Source organism: Aphanomyces astaci, assembly GCF_000520075.1.
Source record: "Aphanomyces astaci strain APO3 unplaced genomic scaffold supercont1.129, whole genome shotgun sequence".
In the NCBI taxonomy this organism is placed as follows: Eukaryota; Oomycota; class Saprolegniomycetes; order Saprolegniales; family Verrucalvaceae; genus Aphanomyces; species Aphanomyces astaci.
Window position 1 is genome coordinate 1 of NW_009798392.1, and position 13,000 is coordinate 13,000.

General features: G+C 51.1%; 3 protein-coding genes across 3 annotated transcripts; all 3 read right to left on the reverse strand.

Annotated features, from left to right (window-relative positions):
* Window positions 1-2,439: 2,439 nt before the first annotated feature.
* Window positions 2,440-6,876, reverse strand: H257_17957 (hypothetical protein). Its single transcript, XM_009846934.1, has 5 exons — window positions 5,557-6,876; window positions 5,147-5,500; window positions 4,650-5,069; window positions 3,993-4,343; window positions 2,440-3,925 (listed from the first exon to the last, which is right to left on the reverse strand). The coding sequence occupies exons 1-5, from the start codon at window positions 6,832-6,834 to the stop codon at window positions 2,627-2,629; spliced, it is 3,702 nt and encodes a 1,233-aa protein (XP_009845236.1). The 5' UTR covers window positions 6,835-6,876; the 3' UTR covers window positions 2,440-2,626.
* A 205-nt stretch (window positions 6,877-7,081) lies between these two features.
* Window positions 7,082-8,272, reverse strand: H257_17958 (hypothetical protein; the record flags this gene model as incomplete). Its single annotated transcript, XM_009846935.1, has 1 exon — window positions 7,082-8,272. One exon carries the CDS (start codon window positions 8,270-8,272, stop codon window positions 7,082-7,084), a length of 1,191 nt encoding a protein of 396 aa, XP_009845237.1.
* Window positions 8,273-10,952: 2,680 nt separating this feature from the next.
* On the reverse strand, window positions 10,953-12,886 carry H257_17959 (hypothetical protein). Its single transcript, XM_009846936.1, has one exon. It carries the CDS (start codon window positions 12,874-12,876, stop codon window positions 11,077-11,079), a length of 1,800 nt encoding a protein of 599 aa, XP_009845238.1. The 5' UTR covers window positions 12,877-12,886; the 3' UTR covers window positions 10,953-11,076.
* Between the last annotated feature and the right edge of the window lie 114 nt (window positions 12,887-13,000).

Genomic DNA, 13,000 nt, shown 5'->3' on the forward strand with positions numbered 1-13,000 from the left:
ATCACATTGCCCTTCAATTCTAGTTTAGGAACATTGCACTATTGGGAATTTCGCTCTAAACCGTCCAAGCCTTAACCAACTGACTGTGAGATTCTGACAGAGTACACGTTCAACGCCATTGCCCCCGCAGGAGGACCAAACACAGTCGCTCGTAGCCGTCTTTCTTGATTGCTTGGTTGACTGCGTCGTCGCAAACAATTCCATTGCGGGTGAAACACATTTGCAACAATCGTTTCGCTTCAAAAAACGTGTTCGAGTTCATGAAGACGTGTCCGACCTTGAAATGTTGTTGCAATGGATCAAACGGCCCAAACCCCACGTGGACTTGCTTCGGATCACGGCCATTCGACGCACAATCATTCGTTGGTTGTGCAATCGATGTTGCGTCACGTGGCGAGGCCTCGAGACTTAACAGGGCATTTGAAGCCAACTTAAAGGCACGATTCGCACTCGAATGCTGGCGGGTGCGGGACCTCACATCGCGGCCGTATGCAGTGATTTTGGCCGTCACCTCAAATAGGCCGTTGCCGACGAACTTGTGGATGAGCACGACGTCGGACCGTCGTTGAGCGTCGGTGTACGCGGCGTCATCAGACTTCTCCATTCCAATGCCATAATTCAAAGGAACATTTGTCGTCGTTACCAGGTGGTAACGTAAAAGTCCAATTTAAGTTGCTCGATCCAATTTAAGGTGCTCGCGAATTAGCCAATCAATTCCTACAAAGGTAGTTTTTAACCTAACCGCCCAAAAAGTATGCAAATGGGTATACAAAGACTAAGCTTAAAATGATGCACCTTAAATTGGACCACTTGTTTCAACACAAAATGATGACCTGTGCCATTCTAGTTGGCATTCCATCGACCAGTTGACGCAAGTATTCTTGGGTAAGTAGGTCCCAAGAAGCACGAATTTGAGTCTTCAATTCAACGACTGACTCAAACTGACGTCCATCTTGGTACACCAAATAGGCCAGTTGCCCCCAAACGTTCTCAATAGGGTTGAGATCAGGGCTCTTTGCGGGCCACTCCATGACTTCAATACCACTAGCTTCGATGTGGGTCGAGAAACGTGGATAGAGGCGTTGTCTTGTTGAAATATCGGCCTCAAAATACCATGACGTTGCTGTAGGTTTCCGATCAGTGGGAGCAGGTACATGTCCAACGTATGGCAGTACTTGGCAGAGTCTTGTCGTCCATCCAAGAAGGCCAGCTCAGGTTGGCCCTCAGTGTTTATTCCGGCCCATATCATAACGCTTCCTCCGCCGCTGATGCGCTTGGAATAAATTTCCTTCTCCTTACGTATGTCGTGCCAGTAGTACTGATACCCGTCCGGGCCGTCTAAATTAAACTTCTTTTCATCGCTGAACACGACACGACTCCAATCTTGAGATCGGCTTAGCCAACGGGCACAAAACTGAGCGCGCGCTTTTTTGTGATGCGGCTTTAGGGCAGGGCAAGGTTTACGCTTGATATACTTTGTTATCTTCGTTGAATTGAGCCATCGACGAATTGTAGAGGCTTTGGCCACGTTATCCAATGCCTCGGCAATGCGTTTAGATGAGTAGTGCTTAACAGTGGCCAGACGAAATATACGCCTAATGATTCGTTTAGTTACTTTGGACTTTCTTCCGACCTTTTTATCGCTTTTCTTGGACTGAGACCGGAGCAAACACGTTCGAATAGCCTTTTCGCTGCATCCTAGCAGCTTTGCAATCCCTCGATTACTTTTGCCGTCGTCGTGGAGGGCCAAAGTCGCACCGACTTGTTGTTCGGTGAGTCTCTTGCCCATGGGCATGACCAGGCGCGTTTCAAAGTGGCCAATGATACGCATGAATTCTGTGTTACTCATTGAACATTCTGGAAGTCTCAAAACGTTAAAAAAAATGCAAATATCTCATCTTTTTCGACCAAACATTTGAGTGCGTCTATAGTTTTTCACACCCTAAAAACTGAACATTTGTCGACTTTCAAATAATACAATCTTTGATTGAATGAATGTATACTTGGGCTAAATTTATTCTTCTTTCAAGATATCTTGAGCAAAATGCCAAATTGTTCACTAAAGTACGAGATGAGAAATCGATGAAAAATAGGGTGCGTCTATAGTTTTGAGCAGCACTGTATACGTATAGTCAAAGCACATATTTTATCTCGATTGCCAAGCTAAACGCTGCTTGCAAGGACAACTCCCATTGCGTGAGCACCATCGCTGGGCAAAGTGATTTCCCGCCGTGGATGAGTATCCGAATAATATTTACTTATACAAAACAACAATTTTGATATCCGAATAATATTTACTTATAGTACAAAACAACAAGTTCGAACTGCATTTGACACAAAAAGCATGGGTCGGAGCAGAACGCGACCGCGAACGGACACTTGCAAAACCTCGCTATTATCGACTTGTCCAAGTGTTTGTCTTTGATGAATATAATATATTCTGGACAGTGTCGTCCATATATTATTAATATGTCCACTTGATATAGCGCCAGGCCCGTCGATTCCACGTTTCTCTGGTGTAGTTGGCAACCAGTTCAACACGGAGACTGAAAAAGGGTTTTGAAATCATACCCTCGAGTTGACCATAACGATTGACTACCTACCGCCTACAGTCCTATAAGTAGCTCTACGAGTTGGAGTCTCCAAATTTGAAGTCTTTCCACTTGTCCGAGCCAGGAATGCCGTACATGGTCTGCAGTTTCTTGTCGATACGGTCCATGTAGCTGTGCACCGCGAGGTTGACCTTGTCAATGTCCATATTCACCGCTTCTTCGTTCGATTCCAAGTCGGCCACGTGCATCTTGTCCCGGTACGAGCTCCGTGCATGCGATGCTTTGAGACTGTGGGGCAAGTCTTTGTATTCAATAGCAGCCCCCCCTCCTCCTTCTCCATGCGTCGACGACAACGCGGATGCATGGAGGGGCCGGGGGCATCCGTACCCGTCGGTCGGGCGGTGAAGGCTGTGCACCGAGCCTCCTGGTCGACTCAGCGCGGAGTCCTTGTGGTGGCTCGCCTTGGCCTTGATCTCTTGGTGCATGTGGTCCAGTTCATCTTCGAGAGTTTGGTTCTTCCGCTGAGTCTCTTGCAGCAGCGCCGAGAGCGCCGTCAACTCAAGTTTGTCGCTTTCAATCTCGTTGCATCGTTGGTGAAACTGCGACTGAACGCTGTGCGCCGCATGGGTAAGCTTGCGCATCTCGACTTCGTACCGCGCGACCACGCCCTTGAGTGACACGACGGCCTCCTCCTCGTCCAGCAGCGCTTGGCGCGTCACGTCCAACTGCTCTTCAACCTGTCGGTTGCGTCCAGAGGTAGTGTCCAGCTGCGACTGCAGTTCCTTAACCAGCCGCTTCTTGTCGGCAATCTCAACGGCGTACTCGGCACAGCGGGCCTCGGCTTCCTGGCACGCGGCCGCGCACGTTTCAAACTCGCGCAATGTGATGCCATGGCCGTCATGGGTCTGGTACATGGTCAGTTTTTCCTGGAGTTCTTGGGCGTTCGCGTTGAGCAGAGCCATCTCGCGCAGTTCAAAGTCCTTTTCGTGGATTTGCGACTGCAGCGCGTAGTTGTCCTTCTGCAGCGCCGTGCGCTGGAACTGCAGGTTTTCCACCTTTTTCATCCACTCGAGCACCTTGCGGCGGATGCGGTGCACGTCCACCGTCAGCTGCTTGTCGTTGGACCGTACCGGGTGCAAATCACATAGGAAACTCGCGTGCCCTTGCAGAGTGTTGGTCAACACACACTCGCCCGACGGGTCGATCGCCGCCAGCGTCGACAGCACCAGCTCCCCCAGCCCCGAGTGGCCGTACATGCCACTATGCCGCTTGGTCGCGCCGGGTGCCGCCGCCACCGACGATGACGCCGACGGACATTGCGCCAACCGCGTCCACTTTTCCACAAACGCATTGCTTTGCAGCCGAAGTAGTGCCTGTGTTACAGAAGACTTAGCCGTTTCCGCGATGTTTCTAGATATGTTTGAGTAAATACTACTGTACCTCGGTCGAGTACTCGACACTGGACATGGACAGCAGCTTGACGACACCGATTTGCTGGGGAAACACGAGCCCCAACGCCTCGTTGCGGCCGTACTGCCGACCGCTGGCATGCCGCAGCCGGTTAGCGGCAAACACGGCGAGCGCCGCCGCCCGAAACGTGACTTTGAGCGGCTTCTTGAGCTCCGTGGACTGGAACAAGGCCGCGATTTGCTCCATTTCCTTTTGTTGGACGGTCAACTGGCCCAACTGGTGACTCAGAATCCGCTTTTGGGTCTGCAGTTCGCTGATTTGAAGCACCATTGGACGCACACACACGACAAACATGTGCGCGATCCCGGCATACAACGGCGCCTACATACAAATATATATACCAGTAAACACTCTGATAGTTTTCCTCAAATGTCTTTCAACAACACATAATGTATATATATGTCATACATGTATTATATACACACATACATATACTTCGTATATATATTATATATATATAGTTTTCCTCAAATTTCATTCAACGACACTTAATATATATATATGACACATGTATATGTGTCATAATTCAACGACACATAATATATATATATGTCATATACATATTATGTGTCGTTGAATGACATTTGAGAAACTATATATATATATGCTTGACAACTCACAACATACCTGGGCCTCCAACACTGCATGTTGGTCTCGAACCATCTGTCGGTCGCGTTCACAGGCATTCCACTTGACGGTCAAGTCCTCCACTTGGTGGGTCAATGTGGCTATCTGGGAGTCGTTTTCTTTGAGTAGACACCGATGCTGGTCCTGCAGCGTCTGCAGGCTAGTGGTGTGGCGCAGCTGCATCGCTTGCATCTCCTTGTCCTTTTCCGTGTATTTGATCTGCCAGTCGGCCTCGCCAGAGTCTAGCCGTCTCTGGAGATCCAGTTTGCGCTTGGTCTCTTTGTTGGCGCGGTGGGTCTCTTGGTTGCACTTGACGTGGCACTGGTGGGCTTCGTGGAGCACAAACTGCAGTGCTTGTTCCCACGACGACCGAAGCTCTGCGTACGACGTGTACTTGAGCTCTGCGATCGGGACCACTGTCTACAACCAACAAATACATTGCTTAGCCACGTCAGCAGCCATGGGCACGGACTGATACAAATGGGTATTATTACTACCTCTTGCCACGGCAACCGGTGCATGCGGTGGACTTGCTGGATCGTGAATTGTTCCCACTGATCGACCTCGCTCGCCATCCGCTCCGTCTTTTGGCACGTCGCGCGGCTCCACAGCAACAAATCGCGCTTCTCCCGCATCGACATCTCCCTCGCCGACTCGGCAATCGCATACGCTTCTTTCTGCTGGTCGAGCTGCCGAGTGAGTTCCTTCATGTCATGACGCAGCGCCACGAGCTTTGTCTGCAGCTGGTTGCCCTCGTTTTGGAGAGCCGCCTCCTTCTCCCGTCCTTCCACCATGCGTTGGCTCAAATGCACCAAGTCGTGCTTGAAGTGATGGAGCACACTGCGTAGTATCTACATACATCGCATCCCCACAAGTTATTATATGTCAAGTGGATTGTTGTTTGTACCTGGATTTCCGTCGGACACTCGTGCCACGACGTGACTTGAACATCGACATCTTCGAGCAAAATACCCCCTTCTTCCTCCTCCATGGACACAACATAAGCGCGTATAGCTTCAAACTCTTTCTTGAGCACAGTCGTGGTCTGCCAGATGCCGTGCTTCATCTGCACCACAAGGCGTTCGTGCTCTTCCCGATCCCTCTGCGCAAGGAGTAGCTTGGCGTGCATGTCCTTGTTATCGAGCTCCAACTGGTGAAAGTACGGCTGCTTCTCCTCCAAAGCGGCGTTGCGGTCGCGGAGGTCGCGCACCGAGTCCAATGCTTGCTTCGTCGCCACTTCGTTGGTCTTGAAGTTCTCGAGCTCGGTTTCGAGGCCGTGGCACGCCGTCTCCCACGTCCGCCTCTTCTCTTGCTCGCGACTCAAGTTGTCTTGAACGGCTTTCAAGCTGGCTTCAAGATGCTCGACGCACGACGTGGCGGACGACTGCACCGCCGTGACCTGGTCCGACTTCTGCGACAGCGTCTCCTGGAGGTGCTGGATATCCAGTTGCAGGTCGTGGATGGTGGCTTCGTGCTTGGCCTGCGTGACTTCAAGCGCTTTCGTGTGCGCTACCAACGCGGCTTCGCGGGCCTTGGCCTGGTCCACTTCCATATCCACGAGGTGGATTCGCTCGTGTAGCCGCCTCTGTGTGTCCAACGCCGCCCTTAGCTCCTCCTCCAGGGCATCCTTCACCCGCGTCACTTTGGCTAGAGCCTGCTGGGTCTGCTGACCCTGCTGCAACGCATACTGGTGGTCCTGGCGCAAGTCGCGTAGCTGGCCCCCCGCGTCTTCCAAGTCGCCCGCCTGTCGCGCGAGCTCTCGCTCTTTGAGCTTGGATCGGTCTTCGAGGAGGGTGACTTGGGTGCGAAGGGCCCCAGATTCCGACCGCAGGCGCGAGTTGTCGCTCTCGAGGCGCCGAATGAGCTCCAGTTGTTTCCGCAGCCCATCGTTGACGAGTTCTTGCGAGTAGATGTCTTGAATGCGCTGGTCGTCCTTGGCCAACTCCATAATGGACGACGACAACGGCCTGGGCGACACGGCAGCCGCGTAAATACTTCTATCACGACTCACTGGACTCGACGAAGTCGTTTTGGGCATCGATGGCATGCTAAGGTTCCGCGCAGTGGCCTCGCTTTGCATCTTGAGCTTCTGGAGCAGCTCCTTCTGTCGAGCATAGTTCTCATGCTGCTTGAGCAGATTCTGCTGCAGCTTGAGCTCCATGGCATCACTCGATGCCTCCTCCATCGAATGGGCTGCCTGCCTTCGGCCCCAAACCGTTGTGCCGCGACCTTTGTATTCATCACCATAATGTTCGATTTCATTTGAGATCGACCACACTTGAAAATTGTATTAATTAAATAAATAGCCATCCCGACGAAACTGCGAGCTCACCACGACTTTTCATATATTTAGCCCTTGATCGACGACATACGAATGTTACACAAAGACCTGTGTCACTTTCCACGATGGTTTTTGCATATGCCAATATCTGTTACAAGAAGAGCGGCCAGTGCGCCAGCCTGACTCTCTTAATCGTGTCATACAAACTCTGGCTTTCGCGCTTTCGCTTTCCTTGCAAGTACCCCACGATTTGAGCATGTCCCTGCCGTACAGCTCGATCGATTGCTGCCACCCGATCGCCTTGCGTGTATTGCTCGTGCAAGAATCTCACAACATCGAAATGTCCCCCCTCGGCGGCCCGCACCAACGCTGCGTCGGACACGCCCTCGGGTCGGTGGCGATGTAGGAACTGCACCACTTCTAAATGGCCACCGGCGGCAGCATTGTCCATGGCGGAGGTCGTCCAGCCGCGACACGTCGTGGCCTCGTGCAGTAATTGCACAATCGTCAAAAATCCATTCCCGGCCACACGGTCCATGGCATCTTCGCGGCAGCCGTCAGAGGGTCGATAGGTGAGCAAAAAGCGCACCACTTCGAGATGGCCGTTGATGGCGGCGTCGGCCAGTGCATTTGGCGACGCGCCTTCGGTGCGGTTTTCGTGTAGAAAGCGCACTACATCCAAATGGCCATGCTCAGCGGCCCAGTCCATGGCGAAGGTCGTACAACCTTCGTACCTGTGGGCGTGTAAATACGCTACGACTGCCAAATGGCCATTGGCCGACGCATAATCCATGGCACTTTCGGTGCATCCTTCGCGACGGTGTTCGTGGAGGTACGTGACGACATGCAGGTGGCCGTTCATGGCGGCGTGGTCCATAGCGCTGAAGGGGCACGTCTTGGTGACGACGTCGAGCACTTGGAGGGCGCGGAGATGGCCGGCCGACGCGGCGATATCCATCCAAATCGACGGCCACCTTAGACTTGGAGTTTGAGGTACTTGCAGGAGGACGGTGAGGAGCGGGGCGGTATTGGTAAACACACCGTACAATGCAAGCAACGGAGCGAGCTTTGGATTGCATCGAAGCAAGCGGCGCAGACACGATGACGCCGTGTCGCTGCGCAAGTGGTACCAAGGCGCGAAGGCGGTATGGAAGTCCATGAGGAGGGACTTGGCGTTCGAAGGGTCGGCGATGATGTTGGTGCAGGTGGTGGCTATATCGTCATGGCGGAGCATGAGAGGATACACATCTTCGTAGATGCCGCACTGGAATTCCAGCATGAGCATCGCCAGATCATGGATGGCCAAGATGGTGCTAAACGCACTTCGTTGTTGTTGCGTCATTTGTGCAGCAGGGGTCAACACTGAAGTGAAACTTCCATTTGGTTGGCTGCTTGGACGGTGTCATTGGACATATTCTACCCAATCACAGACGCTACTGTTGTTGAGTGTACCAATGATACTTCACTGTACGATTCGAAAAGTTGGCATGCCTGTCAATTGCCCATACAGTTCGTACGTACTGTCCACAACAGCAAAATCGCTTAAGCTAAGTGAGTAACTGTACTATGTACCACTACGTACAGCACAAAGATACACTGGATCATCGCTAACGTTAATGGTTAATGTTATGCACTCATTTTGAACGCGACGGAGATGCGCATATTCACCGCACCACTAAATTTGGCCCCTCTATAATCCACGACGTGTGTAGTATGGTGCAAGTCATCTAAAGACTTTAAAAATTGCCTTGTCTTTCGGCAGCTATTCCAACTTTGTATTGACATTTTTTTCGAAAATACTCGAGTAACGTTAAGCCGTAATAACGATAGACCCAACAGAAGTTACGGTTCAGATTTTCGATTGGTGAAAAATTGATCGAGTTATAGAATTTAAACCAACCGCCTTTTTGTATCGAAATATATGGAGCCAGGCAAAAGGAGCATCAAGTATATCTTGGTCTTTGTATACAACACTTATCCGTACGAACGTTCCATTGTATCCGGATTATTCAGGACGTTTAACCTAATTACCAGGTAAACAACGTACTCTGGAGTAACTAATACTGTAATGATCCTTCGTGGGTTTAACTGAAAGAATCGAGGCGTTTAATAGTAAAACGTCTCCTCGTGAGGATGGCCGATGTAGTCTTTTCGATGACTTGCACCATATACAGTAACCCACTTCTACAACTGTGTAACACTGAACTTCAATGTGTATGGGTATTTTTGACGAATTTGGAGAGACCTGTCAAGAGGGACGATGTAGGGGGTAGCACTGAGAAGGAACGATGACGAAGAACACTTGTGTGGTCGATGACAAAACCAAAAGTGATCATTAACGGACTGTTTAGCTGACCTATGATTGGGCATAAACAGTCCGGCTTCTACAGTTGTCCTCCAAGGTTTGCTCCCTGGTCCCGTATAAAACAATACCATATAACTTTTCAAGGGTTGATTTGAATTGACACGAGGTTTAAATTTTGGAACATGAGGCTGCATTCACCTCACTTTGACAGACTTAATTTATGAGGACTTTTGAGAATATGCCGCAGTGCAAACAACAAGGAAAGCGACTCTCGATTCACGAGAACTTGATTCGGGCGTATTATGCGTCTCACGTGCCCATTAGGACAACTGCCGTGCAGCAGTGGGTCACGGAACAAGTTGGCCACACGCTCCACATCACGACCATTCGCCGAATTCTGAGGGACAAGCGCAAGATCGAGACCAATAACATAAAGGAAGAGTCGACAAAGGGTCGGTACAACTTTCAGGGGGCCAAAATACCCTAAATTGGACAAACAAGTTGCCGAGTGGGTGTTCATGGCGAATGCAAAGAATGCATGCGTGACTGGCGAGTTAATCGCGAGGAAGGGGCTCCAAATCGCCACCGAGCTCAACCTACCCGATCAAGTCAAATACTTCCATGGGTGGTTGTACCGCCGTTGATGGAGCACCTCCAGTCTCTTTACATTAGCTCCGGTCATTCGCTGGAGCGATTGCTTAATTGAGTTTGAATTTGATGTGTAAATCACTGGTTATCCACCAAAACAACCTTCAATTTCAATATTTCGTATTACCTTTATGTCATCAACTTCCTGCAATAGTTTATGTCATTGCATGGGAGCAAACCTTGGAGGACAACTGTACAGAGAAAGAACACCGGATATTATCCGTAAGTGACCGAACCTCGGCGAAAAAGGCCAAAGCAAGAATGGCCAAAGTGCCCCTTCTTGACAAGAGCTTCACATCTCCTAGTTATTTCTGATAATTCTGGATATAAATTTGTTAGGCCGGGTCTGGATGCCACAAAAATGGTATAAATTGGCTCTTTTTCGAAGAAAAGTTGCCAAAATCGAAATCTTCCAATTATCGAGATTTTGTGCGTCTGGATGCCACCAAAGTTCAAAAATTAATGCCACAAATTTCTTGTGAATCGGGTGTTTTGTAGCATAAAAAAATAGACCGATTTGGTCCAACCCACCGGCCACAACAGAACTCCGACTGGTTCGACTTGCCGTTTTATTTATGCTCCTCGGCAGTATTTCAATCAATTGAAAGCCGTACATGTTAAATATTAGTAAAATGTTGCTCCTGCGACAACCGCCTCGTCCAATCGGATTGTCGGAAAAAACTACTGACCAATCGGAGTTCAATCATTTGTCGGTCATCCAATCACGGGCCGAATTTTGTCGGTTTTGTGTCGTGCCTGTCTTATATGATGCACTCTTGTACTTCAATCGAAATCGAATTATTTTTCTATAATTCAGCTGGCATCTAGATAACTTTGTAGATACTTTGTAGATACTTCGTTTCTCCTTTTTTCATGGGATACTGTATGAGACTTTGGGACATTTTTGCAGACTTGGTTTATGGCGTAATTTATGGGCTGACATCCAGATAAAAGCCATCAAATGTGGGCAAATTTTTGAAGAACGGCAGTGTGTTTTGCTCGAAATATAACCAAGAGATGCTCGGTGCGGCCGTCGTCCAGCTTATTTACGACTCAAGCCAGTTGTCCATGGAGCTATAACGTTGCTGGTACACGTGAATAATTGTCCACTGCAAATATATTTCAAGCAATCGCGTCAAAGGATCTATTTGTCCTCTGTACTTCAGACAACGACTGGCCGAGCTTCCATGTATTTATGCGACGACGTTCCACTTGTGGTCGGACACAATCCACGAATTGTCTGCGACCGTGCCATCCGCGTTGAGCACAAACTCGACTTGGGCGTGGGTGGCATTGTGCACGTGGAGACGGCCGTACCCGTACGTCCGCAGTTGTTTGATCGACCACGCCCGGCTCTCCCACGGCTCGGGGTCGAGTGCTTTGCCGGCGGACCCGATCATGATGTGGACGGGGCCTTTAGCCTCGCCGTTGGGGCCTGTCACGCACGTTTGGTCGAGTACGGGGCACGTGCGCTCGTACGCATGGGTGTGGCCACTGAAGAAGGCATCGACGGCGTACTTCTTGAGGACCGGCTCCAGCGCAGGGCGGAGGATGTCGGTGTAGGTGAAAGTGCCGCTCATGGACACGTACATGGACCGATGGAAGTGCACAAACACCCACGGTAGCGCGGTGCGATCGACCGCCGCCAAATCCGCTTCGAGCCATTTACGGAGGCGCGAGCCAGCGTTAAAGTCGTGCTCGCTGCTGAGCACCACGTGGTGGGCCAGCCCAGCGTTGAAGCTGTACCAAAATACTTTGTTGCCATTGTCGGGTACGTTGAACCGAAGGGCCGTGGGGACGCCGCATTCGCCGCCCGAGCTCGCCTTGGGCTTTATCGCATAAAACGTCTTGGCTTCCCCCGAGATGTCGATCGCTTTGGTGCTGTTCAAGTAGCAGTACTCGTGGTTGCCCACGCTCACCATGTACGGAAGCTGCGATGCCACGGGCTCGATCAACGACATAAACTGCTCCCACTCGTAGCCGATGCTGTCAGCGTAGGACAAATCCCCCACGTGTAGCACCGCCTGGTAGTTGTGGTCGCCCCGGTCCAAGTCGTCGGCTACGCGCTGCAGGGTGCCCGCCGACCGCCCCGGCAAACCCGTGCCGTTGGTGGCCGTTACCCACGTGCCCACATCGCCAAATACAAAGAAGCTGGACGCTTCTTTCGAAGCCAAGTCGGGCATGACAAATTCTTTGATTTTGCTCCACCCAGAGGCGTTGCTGCCTACTTGGTACGTCACCGTGGCGCCGGCGGGGATGTTCTTGATCACACCGGTGTAATGAACCCCCGACGGAATGTACAATTGGGCGGACGTGATGTTGGCAGGGGCCGAGCACATGTCCGCCGCTGTGTAGCTAGCGCCTGTGGCAGCCACATAGGTAAACTCGTCCGACTCGCGACTGTCGGTCTCGGTGTAGTAACGCACGGTGGGGCATTTCACCTTGTCGCTAGTCCAGCTGATGCTCATTTCGTCTTGGTTCTTGGTCAAGGCAATGTGCACTTGGAGGGGCTCCGTGTTGCCACGTACCATCTTCACAACAGGCGACACCGCCAGGGTTTGAAACGTCTTGTTGCCCAGGTTCTTGAGGTACCGGAATTGATAGTCGCAGCGCATGTTGAGCAGTGGGCCAAACGTGAGCGTGGCCTTGGGGTTGCCACTGGCAGGTTGGAAGTCGATGTACTCGCTGTCCGCAGTGTCTGCGACGTTGTTTGCGCAGTACGCCGTCACACGATCGGTGGCGTTCCCAGTGGCCACGTGAAAGGTCACGTCCACCTTGGCCAAATGCGCCAACGAGGTCGAGGACACAGTGATTGAGTCACTCGACTCTTCGAGACGACGGCCAGACATGGGGAAGTCACACTGGCTCAAGTGCGCCGAGCCACAAACGTCGGCAGTCGAGTGCATGTGGTGGGTGGCACCCATCCACGTGGCGGAGTGTGAGGCTTGGACAGCCGCAAAGACGAGCGCGGAAAGAGGAGCGAAGACTTTCATGTTGGTTGGGTGCTTTTTGGAAAATGACGATCATCGCAATTGTAATAGCGTCTCTGATTATCATCCGCCTACAGTTTACTCGAGTATCATGAACCTGTGTTTCGCTGTCAAACAAAGTGTTGTG

Excerpts from the sequence above, each read along its gene's own strand:
- H257_17957 (XM_009846934.1), bottom strand. The coding sequence starts at position 6,834 with ATGGAGGAGGCATCGAGTGATGCCATGGAGCTCAAGCTGCAGCAGAAT. Across the intron at positions 4,344-4,649 it reads ATGCAGTGTTGGAGGCCCAG|GCGCCGTTGTATGCCGGGAT; the intron begins GTATGTTGTGAG and ends ATTTGTATGTAG. Across the intron at positions 3,926-3,992 it reads GTGTCGAGTACTCGACCGAG|GCACTACTTCGGCTGCAAAG; the intron begins GTACAGTAGTAT and ends TCTGTAACACAG.
- H257_17959 (XM_009846936.1), bottom strand. The coding sequence starts at position 12,876 with ATGAAAGTCTTCGCTCCTCTTTCCGCGCTCGTCTTTGCGGCTGTCCAA.